Source organism: Lycium barbarum, chromosome 1 (genome assembly GCF_019175385.1).
Source record: "Lycium barbarum isolate Lr01 chromosome 1, ASM1917538v2, whole genome shotgun sequence".
Classification (NCBI taxonomy): Eukaryota; Viridiplantae; Streptophyta; class Magnoliopsida; order Solanales; family Solanaceae; genus Lycium; species Lycium barbarum.
The window spans coordinates 166885448-166904155 of NC_083337.1; the positions used below are offsets into that span (position 1 = coordinate 166885448).

Genomic DNA, 18708 nt, shown 5'->3' on the forward strand with positions numbered 1-18708 from the left:
ACACCTGATATACAGAGAATAGAACTCTACCTGATATAAAGGGAATAGAGAGGTTCTTGAGATCGGTGAATTTCCTCCTTTTCTTGTGCAAGTTAATGGGGCTTTCGACATCCATTGAAATAACTTAAAATAAGCACCGCTCTAGTAACAGACTATACAGCTAAAACTGAGAAGTCACAACATAATGTCACTGGAGTCTCATTCTCTTTGATAGGAGTATATCATATGTCCTCCTTTGTTGACTGTGTGTCATTAGGAGAAAACAGACACAAGCTTTTGTCAAAAAGCTAAATATTTTTGTAAGATAAGCGTACAATCATCCGTTCCTCTTAGATGCCATCTGTATTTGCTCATAGAGATGGTGGGTAGGATGAGGGATGGGAACGGACCAAATAGGCCAGAAACTTTAAACGTTGAACCAAATCAGTAGAAACTAGCAACCAACTTGGCTCACTTATCAAATACCATGTAATTGGGGGTAAACTATAAATGTGGCTGGAAAAAGAGACAAACTTTTTAGCATCACCCACTTAAACAAGATTGCACTGCGATTACAAACGGAATGTATTTACACGTCAAATCATAGATTGCACGAGCAAATTTTAAATAAGATAAACGACCCACCAAGAAAAACAGAAGAAAAGTACTCTGGCTTTGAGGCCACCATCCAAACTACAGTTAAATTTTCATCTCAATACACATTGTCCTAAACTGAACCAGCTGCTTCCCCTCATTGGAAAACATGCTTGTATGATGCACATTACAGAAGCCAGGATCTTCAACTTGCTCTTTCCCAGCACACAAGAATTTCTGCATAGAAACAACCATTTTCAGAATAGTTTAGAAATCATTTCAAGCATACATCACACATAACCATGCAGAAGCTGAAAGATTGTTTTGATGAAGATACAAAAGCTGAAATTCAGCATAGGAGACTGCCACATCAACCATTTAGATGAAATGTAGGCATCTTTTGCTCGTAGAAATCAAATAGGACCACAATTGTTAAACATACATATTTTTAGCTACAATATCACACTAATGAAAAACAAACAAAAAAAACGTGAACTCTTGAAGCAACTTAAGGGCCAGGCGTCTACAATTTTCTAGACTTATTATTCGGTGAAGGCATAAAGCCTGATATGACTAAGATAAAATACTTGAAACTCAGCATTTTGGAGGATCAACAATACAAAGTTCACCTTAGTATAGACCTAAGGAAATGATGCATTGATTTAATCTATGGTTTACTGATAATATGGAAGTGCCAAAATTAAATAGCTGACGTGCCAAATTCCATGTGTTTTACATCCTTTCTCCTTCTTTTTTTCCTTAGGTTGTTCCATGTATTGTACATGACTACAGTCAATCTGATGATTTTGTAAGACTTCTTAATCAAAGGAGTTAAAAGGTTATCTAGAGTACGAGATTTCATGGGCCTCACTTGACATAATGATCGTTTAATTTGTAAAATCACGAGAAAGTAGGGCTGTCAGCTAATGAAGAGGGTTTTGAATTTGAAACCTCTCATGTTGTACTATAGTTATGTCCGTTAAAGATTGACTTTATAAAGTAGAGACTGTTGAGACACACTTATGCCCTGAAACTTTGAGTAACACAAGCAAGCCGAACACTTGCGTCAAAACAACAAGGCACTATGGCATGGTCCTACCCATGGATCCTGTCTTGAAGAGAGCTAAAAATAAAATATTGCTAACAGAGTAATACATTAAGTCAAGGAACTTTATGAACAAATATGTTGGTGCTCAACAATACGAGCTAGAAATTTAATATAAAATCCAGTCATAAATTAAATGAGAAAAATTAAGAATCACTATGCGACTTAAGTGGAGAAGGGTAGAGTTGTGGGTCCATTATCCCCGAGTTCCAAAGGTTGTGGTTGGTCCTAAGGGTTGGCTCCATATGATTCTTGAACTTATCTGATTTATTTTTTTACTTTAGGTACTTGAGTGTAGTTTTCAATCCTTTGTTCCATAGAATTGTCGTTTTTGTTTATAGTTCTTTGACAGCTAGCCTGGACACCACGATCGTTGAAAAAAAAAAAAAGGAACAAGATAGTCTCCTTTGACAATGAAGGATGAAAAAACCCAAAAAGTGTGGATGTGGATGCATATAGGTTTTGCTTATAAACAAAATCAACTAATCGACTGCAATTTCAGGAAAACGACATGAAAGTACTCATCCGCGGAGAGGCTTGACAACTGCGCTCACAACCTTGATATATTATGTGTCATTTTACAAACCTTATAGAAAAAGATGGTTGGTAACTTACAATTACTTTAATCATGGAAGTAATCGAGAAGGACAAACGTATGCATAACGAGACAGCATTGTGCATTACAAAAATTATAGGTAGATAAAGAAATGAGAAAGAGGAGCGATCACTTTGAAGCATTCTAACTTTCCAAATGCTCAACACAATCTTTATTATAATTAAGTTTTTTTAGAGTGTTTATTATAATTAAGCATTTGTTCTTCCCTTTACTTTCTTTACAAATCCAGACACAAGATCTATTGCCCGTCTTTGTCCGCTCAAGCTTTTGTAGTAGTTTCCTTTCTGTTGAAAGAGCCTTCTAAAAGAAATTACTAGGAACACCCAAAAACTTTCAAAAAGGAAAATCCAAGTACATTTTTGTTTAGGGGAGGGTACCTATAGATCACATTAGATACTTCTTTACAAACCCACAAACAAGACTCTTTTGCCCGTCTGTTCGTCTGCTCAAGCTTTTGTAGTAGTTTCCTTTCTGTTGAACGAGCCTTCTAAAAGAAATTACTAGGAACACCCGAAAACTTTTAATAAGGAAAATCCAAGTACATTTTTGTTTAGGGGGTGGGTACCTATAGACATTAGTTACGTTGAAGAAGAAAGAAAAGGGAAAAGATCAAATTTTCATAGCAAAATTTCTCCTTAAAACAGACCCTAAAAAGAGGACTAGAGGAGTCAAAACACAGAACAAGCTACATGTTTATCAAATGAAAGTTGGACACGGAATTAGGAAGAAGAACTATGAGCATTCTATCTTTAAAAAAATGTGGGTATTCCATAAACCCATGACAGAATATACCATACAACTAGAAAGCCATTCACTACCCTTTGTTGATAGTATTATGTTTAAAAAAATTGCTGGAAAATATGAAGAGTAAAACAACATAAAATATGATATAAAATAGAATCATTACACGTGGTTAAGCTTTTAGGTTTTAACAACAGTAAATTTAGCCATATAAAAGTGTCATTAAAGACGGTTGAACTTTTAGGTCTTGAAGCCGGTAAACTTTGCCAGTTAAAGAATAATCAATATGAATTAACTATATAAAGCAAAGTATATCAACAAATAACGTTCATGTCTTTTAGAAGGGATGGGAAATGACCAGAGCAACCCAGACACAACACATTGTTTAGAGAGAAGGGGAAATGCATGGCTGAATGCATTTTGCAGGTATATATGCATACATGAATCAGCATAGGCATTTTTATTTTTACGGCACAGAAACAAGATCAATCTAAAACAGAGGTTTCTTGATAATGTCATTCCATAGAGTATGCATTTGTCCTGGAAGAAATGGCAATGCAATCAAGTACACCAACCTTAAGTGCCACTGGGAGAGCACATACATAAGTTATCACCTTTTGCTTCATAAGAACCGAGGTTTTTTATCTGTTGGCTTCAAAATCTGGAAAGAGCACATCAGATTTTCATCCACACTCATCATTGCACCAGCATTATCAAATTCGCCACAGTAGTTTGGTGCAGAAAATACTGTAACTAGCTGCCTTTCAGCAAAAAATTCATAGCCGTCCTCCACTACCTACATAAGAGAATATCCTAATCAATACTAGAAACCATAAAGAGAAGACCAAAAGTTAAACATCAGTACCTGATGAGCACGACAAACAAGGTCCATATCATGGTGCGTCAAGAATTCTGCCACTTTATCAGGACCATAGGTAAATGAGACGCCCCTGTCATTCATTCCCCAACCTTTAACTTCCCTACTAGGGTCTGACCAAAGTAAATCACAAAGCAAACCGGAATCTGGAACATCCGTTGGACGAGGTAAATTCCGTATCAGATCTAAGTCTGTTAGGTCAGGAGAAAGGCCACCGTGCATGCAAAGTATTTTATCATCTATGAGAGCTGCCACAGGAAGACAGTTGAAACAATCAGTGAAGGTTTTCCACAGCCTCACATTGAATCGGCGCTTGCATTCATCATAAAATCCGTATATCCGGTTAATAGAAGCACATTCATGATTCCCTCTTAAGAGAAAGAAGTTCTCTGGGTATTTAATTTTGTAAGCAAGTAGAAGGCATATAGTCTCCAAACTCTGTTTGCCACGGTCCACATAGTCCCCTAAAAACAAATAATTAGCCTCAGGAGGGAATCCACCATATTCAAAAAGCCTCAGAAGATCACCATACTGTCCATGAATATCACCTACAATCCAGAACAAAAACAAAAGAGATAGGCTAATTAGTTTGACCATATACAACAAGTAATGATTATGACAGATTGCCCCGACCAACCAACCCATCCCCCAATAAAGAAACAGAAAAGTGAAATGGATGTTTTTTATAAGGTAAATGTATATAAATAAAGGTACCAAGAAGGTACAAATATAGCAGACTAAACTACTGCCAGAAGCACAAAAAGAACTACATATGTCCTATCTCCTCTAAGAAATCTAAATACTCCTTCATGTTTTCAGTAACACTGCTTTTGCACCAAAAAAACAAATTCAAAAGACATCTCTATTTTATCCTGGATGCATATTGTTTTGTCCTTCAAAGCAAACTCTGTTTCTCTCCAGCCATATTGCCAATAAGAAGTGAAATGGATGTAACGAAGAGGAAGACACATAAGGAAAAAGAATCCTGTTATGAATATGAAATAACAGACTATCTGATATAAGATATAGTATTAGATAGATACAGTACAAGAAAAAATATTATGGTAATGACAAGATGATCTCAAGGGAAGCATAAAATGAATAAGTGATTCAAAAGGCACATCAAGTGAAGATTTCTGGAGACTAAATTCTCACTCTTTAAGGAACTGGAAAACCAATCTCAATGAAAACATGAAGACACTATTATATCCTTTCTTCCACATCCTATCAAATTACAGACAAACACATTAATCAAGAGCCATGTAATCTTATCAAACTACCACGAAACAAATAAGAGTCGTGCTACTTACTAAAGGCAAAAAAAAGAGCATTAGGAGCAGAGCATCATGTGATATATCAAAGCAATGTCATCCAAAAGCAGATATACTATTCAACTGTCTTCCACAAGTACACAAATATTTTCCGCATTTTACATTAAAACCACAAGCTACATCCCTGCAAGTAAGCCACTATAGTATATAAGTGGACGAACTATGCACTCAACCTTTAAAAACTATAAAATAAATAAAAAGTTCACAATTTATTCAAAATGAACAAACAGCTTGACGCTCTGCGAAATGAGAGAACCCTCACCAATACCTCACACATTTCACGTCAAGTATACTCATTTTTCAAATTCACCAACAATTTTTCACATTTAACAGCACAGAATAAACACCCAATCAACAAATTTGATGTCTTCAACTCATACAACTACAAGGGATTTGACAAAATCAAATGCAACTATTACCCCCTAAACAGTAAAGAATAGTACATGCAAACGAAATTTGCATAACCCTACATACATGTAATAATTATTGGCCTATGCAAGGAAAGTATAAGGCAAAGGAGAGAAATAGAATTTACCGCAGGCACAGATTCAACTGTTTCCCACAAGTATACAAATATTTCCACGTTTTACACTAAAAAGACAAGTTACAACCCTACAAGTAAGCCACCATAGTAGATGAGTGGACAAAATGTGCAATCAACATTTAAAAACTTAAATAAAAAAAAGTTCACAATTTATTCAAATTGAACAACCAGCTTTTCATTTTCTCCAGCGGCACGCATGCTCTGCAAATTGAGAGAACCCTCACCAATGCCTAACACATTTCAGGTCGAGTATACTCAGTTTTTGAATTCATCAACAATATTTCACATTTAACAGAGCGAAATATATATCCAATAGACGAAATTTAAGGTCTTCAAGCATTACAACTACAAGGGGTTTGACAAAATCAAATGCAACTATTAATCCCCTAAGCAGTAAAGAATATTACATGCAAAAGAAATTTGCATAACCGCTCGCCCATGTAATAATGATTGGCCTATGCAAAGAAAGTAAAAGAAGAAGGATAGAAAAAGAATTTACTGCAGAAACAGATTCAACTGTTCCCCATAAGTATATAAATATTTTTCTGCATTTTACACTAAAAAGACAAGCTACAACCCTACTAGTAAGCCGAGTGGACAAACTGCGCAATCAACGTTAAAACTTTTTCAAAAAAGAAGTTCACAATTTATTCAAAATGAATAAACAGCTTTTCATCTTCTCCAGTCTCACACATGCTCTGCAAATTGATATAACCCTCACCAATACCTCACACATTTGAGGTCAAAGAAACTCATTTACAAATTCATCAACAAATATTCACAATTAACGGTGAGGGCAATAAACAAATTTAAGTACTTTTTTTTTATAAGGTGAGGTAAAAAATTGAAGGACTTCTAGCCTTACAACTATAAGGGGTTTGACAAAATCAAATGCAACAATATAACCTCTAAACAGTAAAGAATATTACATGCAAAGTTAATTTGCATAACCCCCCATACATGTAACGATAGGCCTATGCAAAGAAAGTAAGAAAAGGGTAGAAAAGTAATTTTACCGCAGATCTTGATAGGGGCTTCAAGCTCCAAAAGATTAGGCTGCTGAAGGAAGATATCTTTAGAAGCAACACAGAGAGAGCGAATCTCAGCCTCAGAGAGCTGAACCTGCCTAACAGTTCTTGCATTCCTAAACTCCAATAGCCTGTTTATTATATCATCAAGAACTCTAGCTTCTATTACCTGCCCATTTTGTTGAGCCATCTCCCCTTCTTTATTCCTACTGTGGTGAGGTGGGGGGTTTCAATATTAAATAAAACCTAAAACTCCCAAGAAAATGAGGTCACAAAGAACCCATTTTTTTTTCTTGTGGGAAACAAGAGTGAGTGAAAGGTTTGATTTTGATGGATTAAATTAAATGAAATGAAATACTAATTGGTGGGATAAGAAGAGAGAGATATTTATTTTGGGGTGAGAGGGGCTGCAACTCCGATGTCGGAGTCGATGTAACCTGTGCTGCAGCCCTTGACCCTCGTGTGGCTCTATGTCAAATTTTGCTGCTGTACTATGAAGGTCAATCAAAATCTAGGGTTTCCTTAAGTTGGCGTTTGGATAATATTTATTCAAAAAATTGAGCTTTGTGGGTGGAAAATCAGTATTTTTAATTTTCTTTTGGACACCCCGTTTGGATTGACTTATAAGCTGTTTTCAGCTTTTTTGAGTGTTTGACTGGTCAGCTTAAAGTCATTTTGTGCTTAAAATAAGCTCAAAAAAATAATTAGGCCCATTTGACTTAGCTTATCTAAAGCAGCTTATAAGTCAAAAAAAATAAGTTAGACTACCCAACTTATTTTTTTTAGCTTATAGGCATAAGCCTATCCAAACAGGCTCTAACTAGGGAATAGTATTTAAAAATCTTTTTTTTTTCCACAACTGCATTATATTACGTCATAATATGTTTTACATAACAACAACATTATCAGTATGATCCCACAAGTACGGTCTAGGGACTATAGTATGTACTTAAACCTTACTTCTATCTTTACGGGTTAGAGAGATTGTTACCGATAGACCCTCCAAGTAGAAATGCAAGAGAAAATAAATGGCGCAACACATAGTAACACACACATAAGAATAATGATCTACGCGATACCAAAATAATACTACTACAGAAAAGGAGAAGAGAAGACGGAAAGGCTAGCCCCCTATTTCTCTCGCATACAACGCGACAAAACTCAACTACCTACTAATCTTCTATCATAATCCTCGATCCCCAAAGCTTCTTATCTAATGTCATGTCCTCAGTCTCATAATATGCTTTACATGTCGATAATTATTTGTTTTATGCGTCCATGAGATATCAACGCGACAGTTGCAATCCAGCTTGAAAAAACATAATTATAAGAAATACTATGTATATCAACAGAGAGAATTTAATTATATTATGAGTTAGCATATTTCGTGCGCAAGGGATGTAGACAAAGTCGATCTCTTTAAAATAACTCATCAATCTCCATATACTCACGAGTGGTATCAATTTTCCAATATATTGTCATTTTTCTTGTAACATTTGTACTACATTTTTTACATCTGATAATATATGAACCTTTGACCAATCCGCTTTTCAATACCAGTCGAATTGCTAATGCTTCAATGGTGATGACTTTTCCAAAAATTGAATAGGATTGTGAAAGGCATGAAGCAACTGGCCAAAGTTATCTATAGCTGCTATTTCAATGCTTACCTTTTCCTTTTCCACCTGTAGCATCTGTAAAAATGTTGAAATTCAATAACTTTAAATACTGACTTCGTCATAGTATTTGCATATACAGCACTCCATTTTATTTAAAATATTTGTGAAACACAAAATCACTACATCAAATAAAATAATGATCTAGACAAATCTTAACTTTAACAGACTCAGTAAAATGTATGTGTAAACCCTCAGGGGTTGGCCTGGTGGTAATTGGCTTGAGCCTTAGGGTGCTTCCTTTCAAGGTCTCAAGTTCGAAACCCACTGGGTGCAAACAATTTCTGAGGGTCATTGGACTAGGGGTAAAACCCTGAATTACCCATGGTGCACTTGCGGGAAACTCTTTGCCGAGGGCCTGTGCACCCCCGGGATTAGTCGGGGCTCAAAGAGACCCGGACACCCGGTGCTTAATAAAAAAAAAAAATGTATGTGTAAATATATTTTTCTTTTCAATTTCATCTTCAAACACTTTAATCTCAACTTTAATCAAATATATATCGTCTAAATGCCTAGTTGAAATTACACCTTCGGGCTACCATTTCAATATTTTGATTAAAGTTCAAATATAGAACTTCGGTGCTTATAAATTCATGGAAAATTAATATTTACATATATTGGAAGAGTATATATGTTAAACTGGACCTTATTTTATTGTATGGTCAAGAAAATACTCGAGGCTGGAAAAGTTTTGAAACTGATTCAACATAATGATAATGTTGGGATTACATTATTAGACACATTTACTTATAGTCTCTTGATAATTACCCTAAAATAAGTTGGGTATGAACAGCGTTCGAGAAACCTAGTAGAGCAAACAATACTTACAATTAGGGCTGTTTAAAACTGAACCGCCACCGATAACCCAACCGTAAAATTGGCTTATTGGTAGTGGGCTATCGGATTAGCAGTTGGGGAATGGATTAAAATTTTGTAGTTAACGGCTTATCGGTGCGGGGGCGGATTACACAATTTTCTTATTGGTCAAACCGTTAACCCGTTAAGAATTTATCATATTTATATTTTTACCCCTAAACATATAGAATATGTATTGTAAACCTAAAACACTAAAAGCTAAAGCACTAAAGTGAAAAGTCTGAACCATCAGTAATTATCTTCGGTAAATTCTTCCATTAACCATAAATTATTATTATTATTATTATTATTATTATTATTATTTTGTGTTGGAAGTTACTATTGCAATAATTGTGGTTCCAGAGAAAGGTGGTGAAGTGATCACCATCGGAATGGTTGAGATTAAACTTGTGAATTCTTAACTGTTAAGTCCTGCCATGTGGCTATGGGGCTTAATTGGCTTCCTAGTTGTTAAATTATGAATAAAACGTTTGTCTTTCAAGGCAAAAAAAAAAAATAGTAGTTACGTAATTTAACCGATATACCGCCCGATAATCGTCCGATAATTGCTAACCCGATACCGAACCAACTGATATCTTATCGGTTGGCTAGCGGATTAGTACTTTTAAAAGCCGATAACCGTTAAGTCAATCCGTTAAGCGTAGTTATCCGCCCAATCCGCCCGATAAACAGTCCTACTTACAATGTGGCTACGGCTACAGCTACAAGCCAAAGTGTTAACTATTGATAGATCGGGCAAATGGAGATTAAGAGCCTGTTTGGATGGGCTTATGCCTATAAGCTGTTTGCAGCTTATAAGCTAAAAAAAATAAGTTGGGGTAGTCTAACTTATTTTTTTTGGCTTATAAGCTATTTTCAGCTTATAAGCTGCTTTAGATAAGCTAAGTCAAATGGGCCCAATTATTTTTTTGAGTCTTATTTTAAGCACAAAATGACTTTAAGTTGGCCAGCCAAACACTCAAAAAAGCTAAAAACAACTTATAAGCAACTTATAAGCCAATCCAAACGGGCTCTAATTGTGAATCTGTTCTGTCTTTTATGCAAAGTTCATGATGAGTCTATCGATTTTGTTTGTGAATTGTGAGTTTACTAAAAAGTAATGAAGCATGGTTCTACAATTATGAAAAGGTAGTATTACGTTGCTACCTACTCGGATTATCATCTGCGGTACACTGTCAATAATTATAAGGAAAAATATCAAACTCCTCAGACCTTCAAAATTATCGGTGTTGAGTGTTTATATTCCATCCAAATAAAAAGAGATTTGAAAATGTTTAAGAAGATGAACGAAATATAATATAAAAGTATTGCAAGAGAGATTGCTCATATTGGTAATGTTATTACACCACCGAAAATTAGATTGGTAGTGAATAAACTTATGTTTTAATTATAGGCCATGTTTCTGGATAGTGATTGTGTTGTGTATGGCGTAGTTATGATTTTGCAGTTCTAATAAAGTTGTTTGTTACCAAAATAAATTATATTTTTCACATTATTATAATTAGTGGTTTTCTTTAAATTACTCGCTCTAAACTTTTCAAGCTTTACTGTCATGCAACTACTATTTCAAGACTAGCTTGTAATATCGAGTGTCAATTGAACTAAATGTGATTGTCATTCATTAGTCAACTTCACCAATCATCATTGTCCATCACCGTGGCATAACTGTTACTTATCATTAACTGTTTCCACACAAATTCACCACTAGCTATTACCCCCGACTACCATCACAATCCTTGCTAGCTACCATCGTCACTAATTTATAGATTGCGTTTCATCATACATAATATTTTAATATTACATAAATAAACTTTAATTATATGAATATAACAATATTTAGTTATTATTTCTTTAAAATTTAGTTTTAATATCTTGAAAAGAATAAATATTTTTAATTATCTCGGAAAAAGGCCAAAATTACCCCTGAACTTTGAAAAATAGTTCATTAATGCCCTTCGTTATACTTTAGGGCCAATTATACCCTTACTGTTATACTTTGGGTCAAATATGCCCTTGAGTATAACGGAGTGCCACGTGTCGGTCTCTCAGTGGCCAACTTATTTCCCCTCTTATTTTTTCATCCGGATCAAACAAATACATATCTGACCCAATCAATTTAGTACCCGACCCATCAATAACATATCATACCCAAATAAACCTAAACCTAACCCATCAATAACGCTGCTCTCTCTCTCTCTCTCTAAAAAAATGCATACCACCTCTCTCTATCGTCTTCAACCTCCATTTAATCATCAAATATTGTACATATATGCGTTTATCTGCTGCTGTTGTTATTCATAAGGTTCTTATTGGAAGAAGGTTCTTCATAAACTCCATAATCTTCGTTTATCTGCTACTGCTACTGTTGTATTTTCAGTTTTTTAAAGGCTTGTTGCGGATTGTTAAGTCTGAACATTAATGGATGTTGATTTTTTTATTTTTTATTTTGAAATCTGGGTGTCACGACCCAACCCCGTAGGCCGTGACTAGTGCCCGATCTGGGCACCCGAACCCATCTATCAAATATTATCTCAAATTCTATCAACTCATTCTAGTATATGGCGGAAGCCGACAAGGCTTTATTTCAAATTTAGATAATTTCCAGAAAAATTTCGGCAGAGTTTCCTTTGTTTTACGGACTATCCAATATACCCTGCACGCAGAAAATACCAACAAAAGCCACACAGGTCTAACCAAGTAATATATAAACATATGCGAACCGGCCGCCTCGGCGTATAGGATCGCCCAAACAACATATGCGGACCGGCCGCCTCGGCGTATGGGATCGCCCAAACGACATGTACATACATCCATACAGAAAGACCCTAACCCACAAACATGTCCACAGACCTCTAAACAGACCGACAAAATCATATGACGGGACAGGGCCCCGCCGTACCCATGAACGAATATATACAAATGCACTAATAAATATATATACCAAAAGTATAAGCTCCGGAAAGAGAGGAGCACTCCGAATAGCAGAAAGGGTGTCCTAAACAGGTGGATCACCAGGCTGTGCGTCTGTACCTGCGGGCATGAAACGCAGCCCCCGGAGAAGGGGGTCAGTACGAAATATGTACTGAGTATGCAAAACAGAAGGTACAGAAATAAATCTGAATAATAATCGAATCAGATATATAGAAAATAATACATATCAAAATGTTTATTTCCAAAGTATAAATTATGCATAGGGCACTGGAAAATGTGGTCGCCCGCCTGTCGATGGCGCCACAACACAGCATAACACCAGAAAGTTTCAAATCTCCGAATCCCCGTCACACATCACAACACAGCATAACGCCAAACACAGCATAACGCCAAACATAAGTGGAACCCGGCCCTCGAGCGAGGAGCACGGTGAACCATAAACACAGCATAACACCGGAATGTATCAAAAAGCGCACGACAACAGAACCGGCCCGGGAACCGGCGAACGATATCATAGTAGGCACGAGCGGAGTAGTGAGGAATCATATGCATAAAATCATTATTATAAATCCGAAGGATAAGTAAAATAGTCATATTCGAAATCGGAATAATAATTATCACTTTTTGATTCAAAGTTGTCGAATTTACATAAAGGGCGTCGCGGGACCCACGGACGAGTATAGACCCGAACTGAGCCCGCCTATGAAAAACATACCCATTATACATCAAGCAAACTCCTATAAAAAATTTTGGAGCGATCCGAGCCTCTATGCGAAAAATATGGCATTCAGAGATTACAAAATTCCTTAAAGTGAACATTTTCTATGCGAATTTCGGAAAGCGATTACTTCAAATACATCATGGTTCATATTTCATAAAAACATACATAAGAGTGCCAAAGAATATATATATGGATCATAACATGCTCGGATCTCGAATTTGGAATTCCCTTAAAGCTCTAATCTAGCCTATGTAAAACTAAGGCATGCCAAAAGAAGGAAGGTTGCTTTACATACCTCGTACGCACTTCCAAAATAGCCAATCTAAAGTAAATTTCCAATCTACGCCTCGGGCTCCCCAAGGTCTACAAATACGCCAACGAATACCAAACATTAGTTAAGGGCACTTGAGCCATTCTTTCCAACTAATCATTAAATTCTACAGAAAATTCGGTAGCACTTCCCCTATAAATAGGCCATCCCGAGAATTTATCTCGCTCAAAATCAACAACAACAACCACAATAACCAACCTAGCAACATCAATAATCAATTCGAAAGGCAAAACAACATTAATAGCTCTCTTTTACATCTTTCAACAACTTTCCAAATATTCGTTTCAACGGCTTACTTTCAAGCCACAATATCGTTCGTACATTCGATTATTAACCCAAATCCATACTAACAACATTCTAAACAATTCACATAATTTTTCCAACAAGCCAAGAATTTTTCTCTATGTTGCCCGAAAACAGTCCCCTTAGCCGAGCAACCCCTTTTTTTTCACTTTCCTCATTTTCAAGTCATGTTTTGTATCACAATCTACAATAGAACGATATGATTTTCATAAAATATACAACTTACGTCAAACGCACAACTAACCTCAAAACAGCCCACAAATTCTCAACATCAATCTTGAGTTATTAATTGCTCATTTCCAACTAAAATTCATAACAACGACAACTAAAACGTTAAGCGATACTAATGCGATCTTCGACATATTATACGACCCACATTCGTCCACACTACACATACATATATATTAATGGTTCTCATATATAAGGATTGCATTCAATGCACAAAGTTCTCCAAATCAGTCCGCACATTTACCATATCAATTTCGGGTATTTAACTCTCATTTCCAACACAAAAGTCATCACAACAACCATTTCGACGCTAAGCGATATTAATTCATTCTTTGCTACAAATTGGAGGCCATATACACGGCTACATACCCACCTATATACATACATCGATAGTTCTCATTCATTTCTTCACCCTACAACAATCAACATACTAAATAGAGTTAATTCTTCACTTAGTCACAACACCCATTTACACAACTTCACACACCATACACGACCCAACTTCCAACATACTACATTTCATGATTTTTCATCCATATTGACATACTATAATATGCATACAACATTTATAACTCAAAAACAAGATTAGATCTCACCTTTCTTCTTCAATCCACCAATAGGCTAGGGTTTGCAAATCTCTTAAATGAAAGACTTGATCACTCCAACAATGCTTCCAACTTACTTAGGGACCTCTAATTAGTTGATTTGTACCCAAGAAATATTTTTAGAGGGGCTTGATTTGGATTTGGTTTTCCATGGTCTTGGCCGTGAGCCATGGTTTTGGTTCCTCAACTTCTTGCTTTATTTTCTAAGTGTGGGAATGTGAAATGAGAGAAAGATGACTAAGTGGTCATCTTTTAAGTCCCCTTAAAATATCTCTTATTGTCTTTGGGCCCACACATGTGTTGGACCAATTAAAATTGGCCACAACAATGTGTGGGGACCACTTCAATCCACACATCTTCTTTTTTTTTTTTTTTTGCAAGAGTTTTAATTTCCAAATTTATGAATTATGGTCCCAATTTTTCCTAAGTGTTCAAGCTAACAATTTCATACACAACTTATGTCTCAAAATAAAATCAAAGGTCAAAAGTCCCGATTTCAAATCCCGGAATAGTCTTGGCCTTAATTTATCATAGTTAATCCGGGTTGTCCCAATGTATAAAAATACGGGACGTAACACTGGGGTTTTGCCCAACGTTAATGTTTGTTGAAATCTGGGGTTTTGCCCAACGTTAATGTTTGTTGAAATTTGGGGTTTTGCCCAATAGTTTTATATTCCTAGTTTATTATCAGTTGTTTGTTTCCCCCCCCCCCCCCCCCCCCCCTTTTCTTTGTGGTTCTGATATGGTTCCGAAGGGGATAGACAGCAGCGCAAATTTCATTTGTTGTTACCCTATGCTTGACTTAATCAATTTTAAAAAATAATTCCTTTTCATTTTTGGCGATAGACAATAATGAGAACTTCATTTGCTGTTTAGGCTAGATCATTTTGGGAGTTAGAAAATAAGTTTTGTCCAGAGTCTTATTTTGTCTACTCATTTACATTAATTTTTACTTACTAATTAATTGCCGCTTATTAAGATGATAAAAGCCAACTTATTCTTCCATCATGGTGGTGATTGGATTCGAGAACCACATGTATTGTATGAAAAGAAATGGGTTCACTATTGGAGAGAGTATGATCCTGATCTCTTATCTTATATTGACATTGTAAATGAGTACACTTTCCATTTAAGATTTGTAGGTGTCCAACAATTAATTGTTGCTGGACCATCTGGAAAGTACTTTGAATTAGAAGGTGATGAAGGTATTAGGAAATTATTATCATTTGTCTCCGAAGAATACCATGTCATTCATTTCTTTGCTACTGATGAATGTGAAATAGCTGTGCATGTTCCAAATATTCTACAAAGTGATGAATCATTTTTCTTAGTACCTAATTTTGTTAATGAAGTTGGGACAGATGTGCATGTTCCAAATGTTCTGCAAAATGATGAATCACTTTCTTTAGTACCTAATTTTGTTACTGAAGTTGGGACAGATTGTAGTGACACTGAGGATGATAATGGTATGGCATTTGATTGTCCAGAATATGATAGTGAAGAATTAGAGAGATGTGCTACCCACAAGAGAAGGGCTATCACTGAAAATTTGAATGATTTTAGGGAGTTAGTTAAGGGTATGACCTTCAAGGACATACCAGAAGCAAGGAATTTCTGTAGACTTTATGCACTGGCAAACAAGAAAGAGTTAGTTGTTGAAAAAAGTGATACGCATAGGGTGAGATATTCATGTGATGTTGTAGGATGCCCATTTATATGTCACATATCTGATGATGACACTACTGTTGGGGTGACTGTTAAGACTTTAATTCCTCATAGTGATTGTGGTGTAGTGTATGATAACCCACTGATCAACTCTAGTATCATAACTCAATATTTCAAGGGAAAGTTACAAGATGACCCAAAATACAAGGTAAAAGATATGAGGGCTGACTTACATAGAGTTTTTGATTTAAATGTAAGTGAAGGAAAATGTAAAAGAGCCAAAAGAGAGGTCCTGGAAACTCTGGAAGGTAGTTTTACAGATAATTACAAAAAATTGGAGGCCTATGCAAATGAATTGAGAGAATCAAATCCAGGAAGTGATGTTGTCATTAATTTGTCCAAGGAGGCACTAGCTCAAGGTAAAAGGAAATTTCTAAGAATGTATATTTGTTTCAAGGCCTTGAAAATGGGTTTTAAGGAAGGTTTAAGACCATTTATTAGGTTAGATGGTACATTCCTTAAAGGAAAAGCCAAGGGTCAAGTATTGGTTGCTGTTGGCCAAGACAGTATGAATCAATTTTACCCTCTAGCATGGGCAGTGGTTGATAAAGAGACCAAGAGGACTTGGAGCTGGTTCTTACAGCAGTTGCAACACTCACTTGAACTCCATAATGGCAAAGGAATAACCTTCATATCAGACATGCAGAAGGTAAACTACAATGTTTTTTATCTGTTTTTAAAATCTGTTTTTTAATCTTTCTTTTAAATCTGTTTTTTTATTTGTTTTTTAAATCTGTTTTTTTATCTGTTTTTAAAATCTGTTTTTTTAAATCTATTTTTTTATCTGTTTTTTAAATCTGTTTTTTAAAATCTGTTTTTTTATATGTTTTTTAAATCTATTTTTTTTATCTGTTTTTAAATCTGTTTTTTTTAAATTTGTTTTTTTTTAAATCTGTGTAAATATTGAGCATTGTTTGTTTCTTATATGTAGGGACTACTTGATGCAGTAAAGAATGTACTGCCTGAAGCACATCAGAGATTTTGTGTAAAGCACATTGAGGCAAATTGGTGCAAAATGTGGAGTAAAGGTGAGTTGAAGAAACTTCTATGGTGGGGTGCATGGTTCTCCTATGCTGAGGAGTTTGGAGACCAACTTGAACAGATGAAGCAGTTGGATGAACCTGCTGCAAAGGACTTAATCAGCAGGTATCCTCCAAAAACATGGTGTAGAGCTTATCTTGATACAGTCTGTAAGAATCAAGGAGTGGACAACAATTTTACTGAGTCATTCAACTCTTGGATACTTGAAGCAAGGTATAAGCCCATCATTGGGATGTTGGATGACATAAGGATTAAGGTGATGAATAGGTTGAGAGAAAATAATGAGTTTGTGAGTAAGTGGTATGGTTTGGTCAGTCCTAATACAATGAAGTTGTATAATGAATATTTGAAAATAGCCCAAGTGTGCAAGGTCAATGGCAATGGAGACAGTGGATATGAGATAACAGAAGGACATGATAGACATGTGGTGAATTTGAGGCAAAAGCGGTGTACTTGTAGGACATGGGACCTTACTGGAATCCCATGCCCATATGCAATCAGGGCCATGATTCACAAGAAAATTGACCCTATTTCTGAGATACATTGGTATCATAGCAAGGAGGCATTCAAGCTAGCATACAAACACAAGTTGCAACCGACAAGGGAATGATGCAGTTACTACCAGCCAGTTGGAGGCTAAAGCTCAAGAGAGGATTGGGAAATTGAATCCAAGAAGGGGACCTAACAATTGATTTACCTTTATGAAATGTTATTATTTTTTGTGAATTATGGTGATGTATTTACTGCTTAAGACTTGGGGTGTATTAGTTTTTGGGGTTATAGTGTGGCATCCATACAACTATTGGCTTATTTTGTGTTGTGGTTGACAGTTTCTTTAGCATATTTATGGTGTTTGAAATGTCCAGTAGTTTTGTCGAATTGAATTATGTTTAGTTTTACTGTGTTGATGAATGTATAGTTGTGTTGTTGAGTTGAAATATGCAGTTGTAATGTGTTGGTTATGTGCAGAAACTGTGTTAAAATATGCAGAAACTGTGTTGAAATGTGCAGAAATTGTGTTAAAATGTGCAGAAACTGTGTTGAAATGTACAGAAATTGTGTTAAAATGTGCAGAAAATGTGTTAGAATGTGCAGAAACTGTGTTAAAATGTGCAGAAACTGTGTTGGTTATGGTTATGTGCAGAAATTGTGTTGAAATGTACAGAAATTGTGTTAAAATGTGCAGAAAATGTGTTAGAATGTGCAGAAACTGTGTTAAAATGTGCAGAAACTGTGTTGAAATGTGCAGAAACTAATTTTGTTAAAATATGCAGAAACTGTGTTAAAATATGTAGAAACTGTGTTAAAATATGCAGAAATTGTGTTAAAATGTGCAGAAAATGTGTTACAATGTGCAGAAACTGTGTTGAAATGTGCAGAAACTGTGTTGAAATGTGCAGAAACTGTGTTAAAATGTGCAGAAATTGTGTTAAAATTGTGTTACATGTTGACTTTT

At 35.6% G+C, this 18708-nt stretch overlaps 2 protein-coding genes across 3 annotated transcripts; one reads left to right on the forward strand and one right to left on the reverse strand.

Annotated features, from left to right (window-relative positions):
- Positions 1-492: 492 nt before the first annotated feature.
- Positions 493-7343, reverse strand: LOC132605823 (serine/threonine-protein phosphatase PP1 isozyme 2). 2 transcript variants are annotated; one of them, XM_060319084.1, is made up of 4 exons: positions 6804-7343; positions 3901-4460; positions 3650-3831; positions 493-810 (listed from the first exon to the last, which is right to left on the reverse strand). In XM_060319084.1, the coding sequence occupies exons 1-3, from the start codon at positions 7003-7005 to the stop codon at positions 3658-3660; spliced, it is 936 nt and encodes a 311-aa protein (XP_060175067.1). In that variant the 5' UTR covers positions 7006-7343; the 3' UTR covers positions 493-810; positions 3650-3657. The 2 variants fall into 2 exon arrangements, with proteins under 2 accessions (XP_060175067.1, XP_060175060.1); XM_060319077.1 differs by having other exon boundaries at positions 3611-3831.
- Positions 7344-15465: 8122 nt separating this feature from the next.
- On the forward strand, positions 15466-17862 carry LOC132617749 (uncharacterized). The gene is made up of 2 exons (XM_060332825.1): positions 15466-16860; positions 17143-17862. The coding sequence occupies exons 1-2, from the start codon at positions 15466-15468 to the stop codon at positions 17860-17862; spliced, it is 2115 nt and encodes a 704-aa protein (XP_060188808.1).
- Positions 17863-18708: the final 846 nt, after the last annotated feature.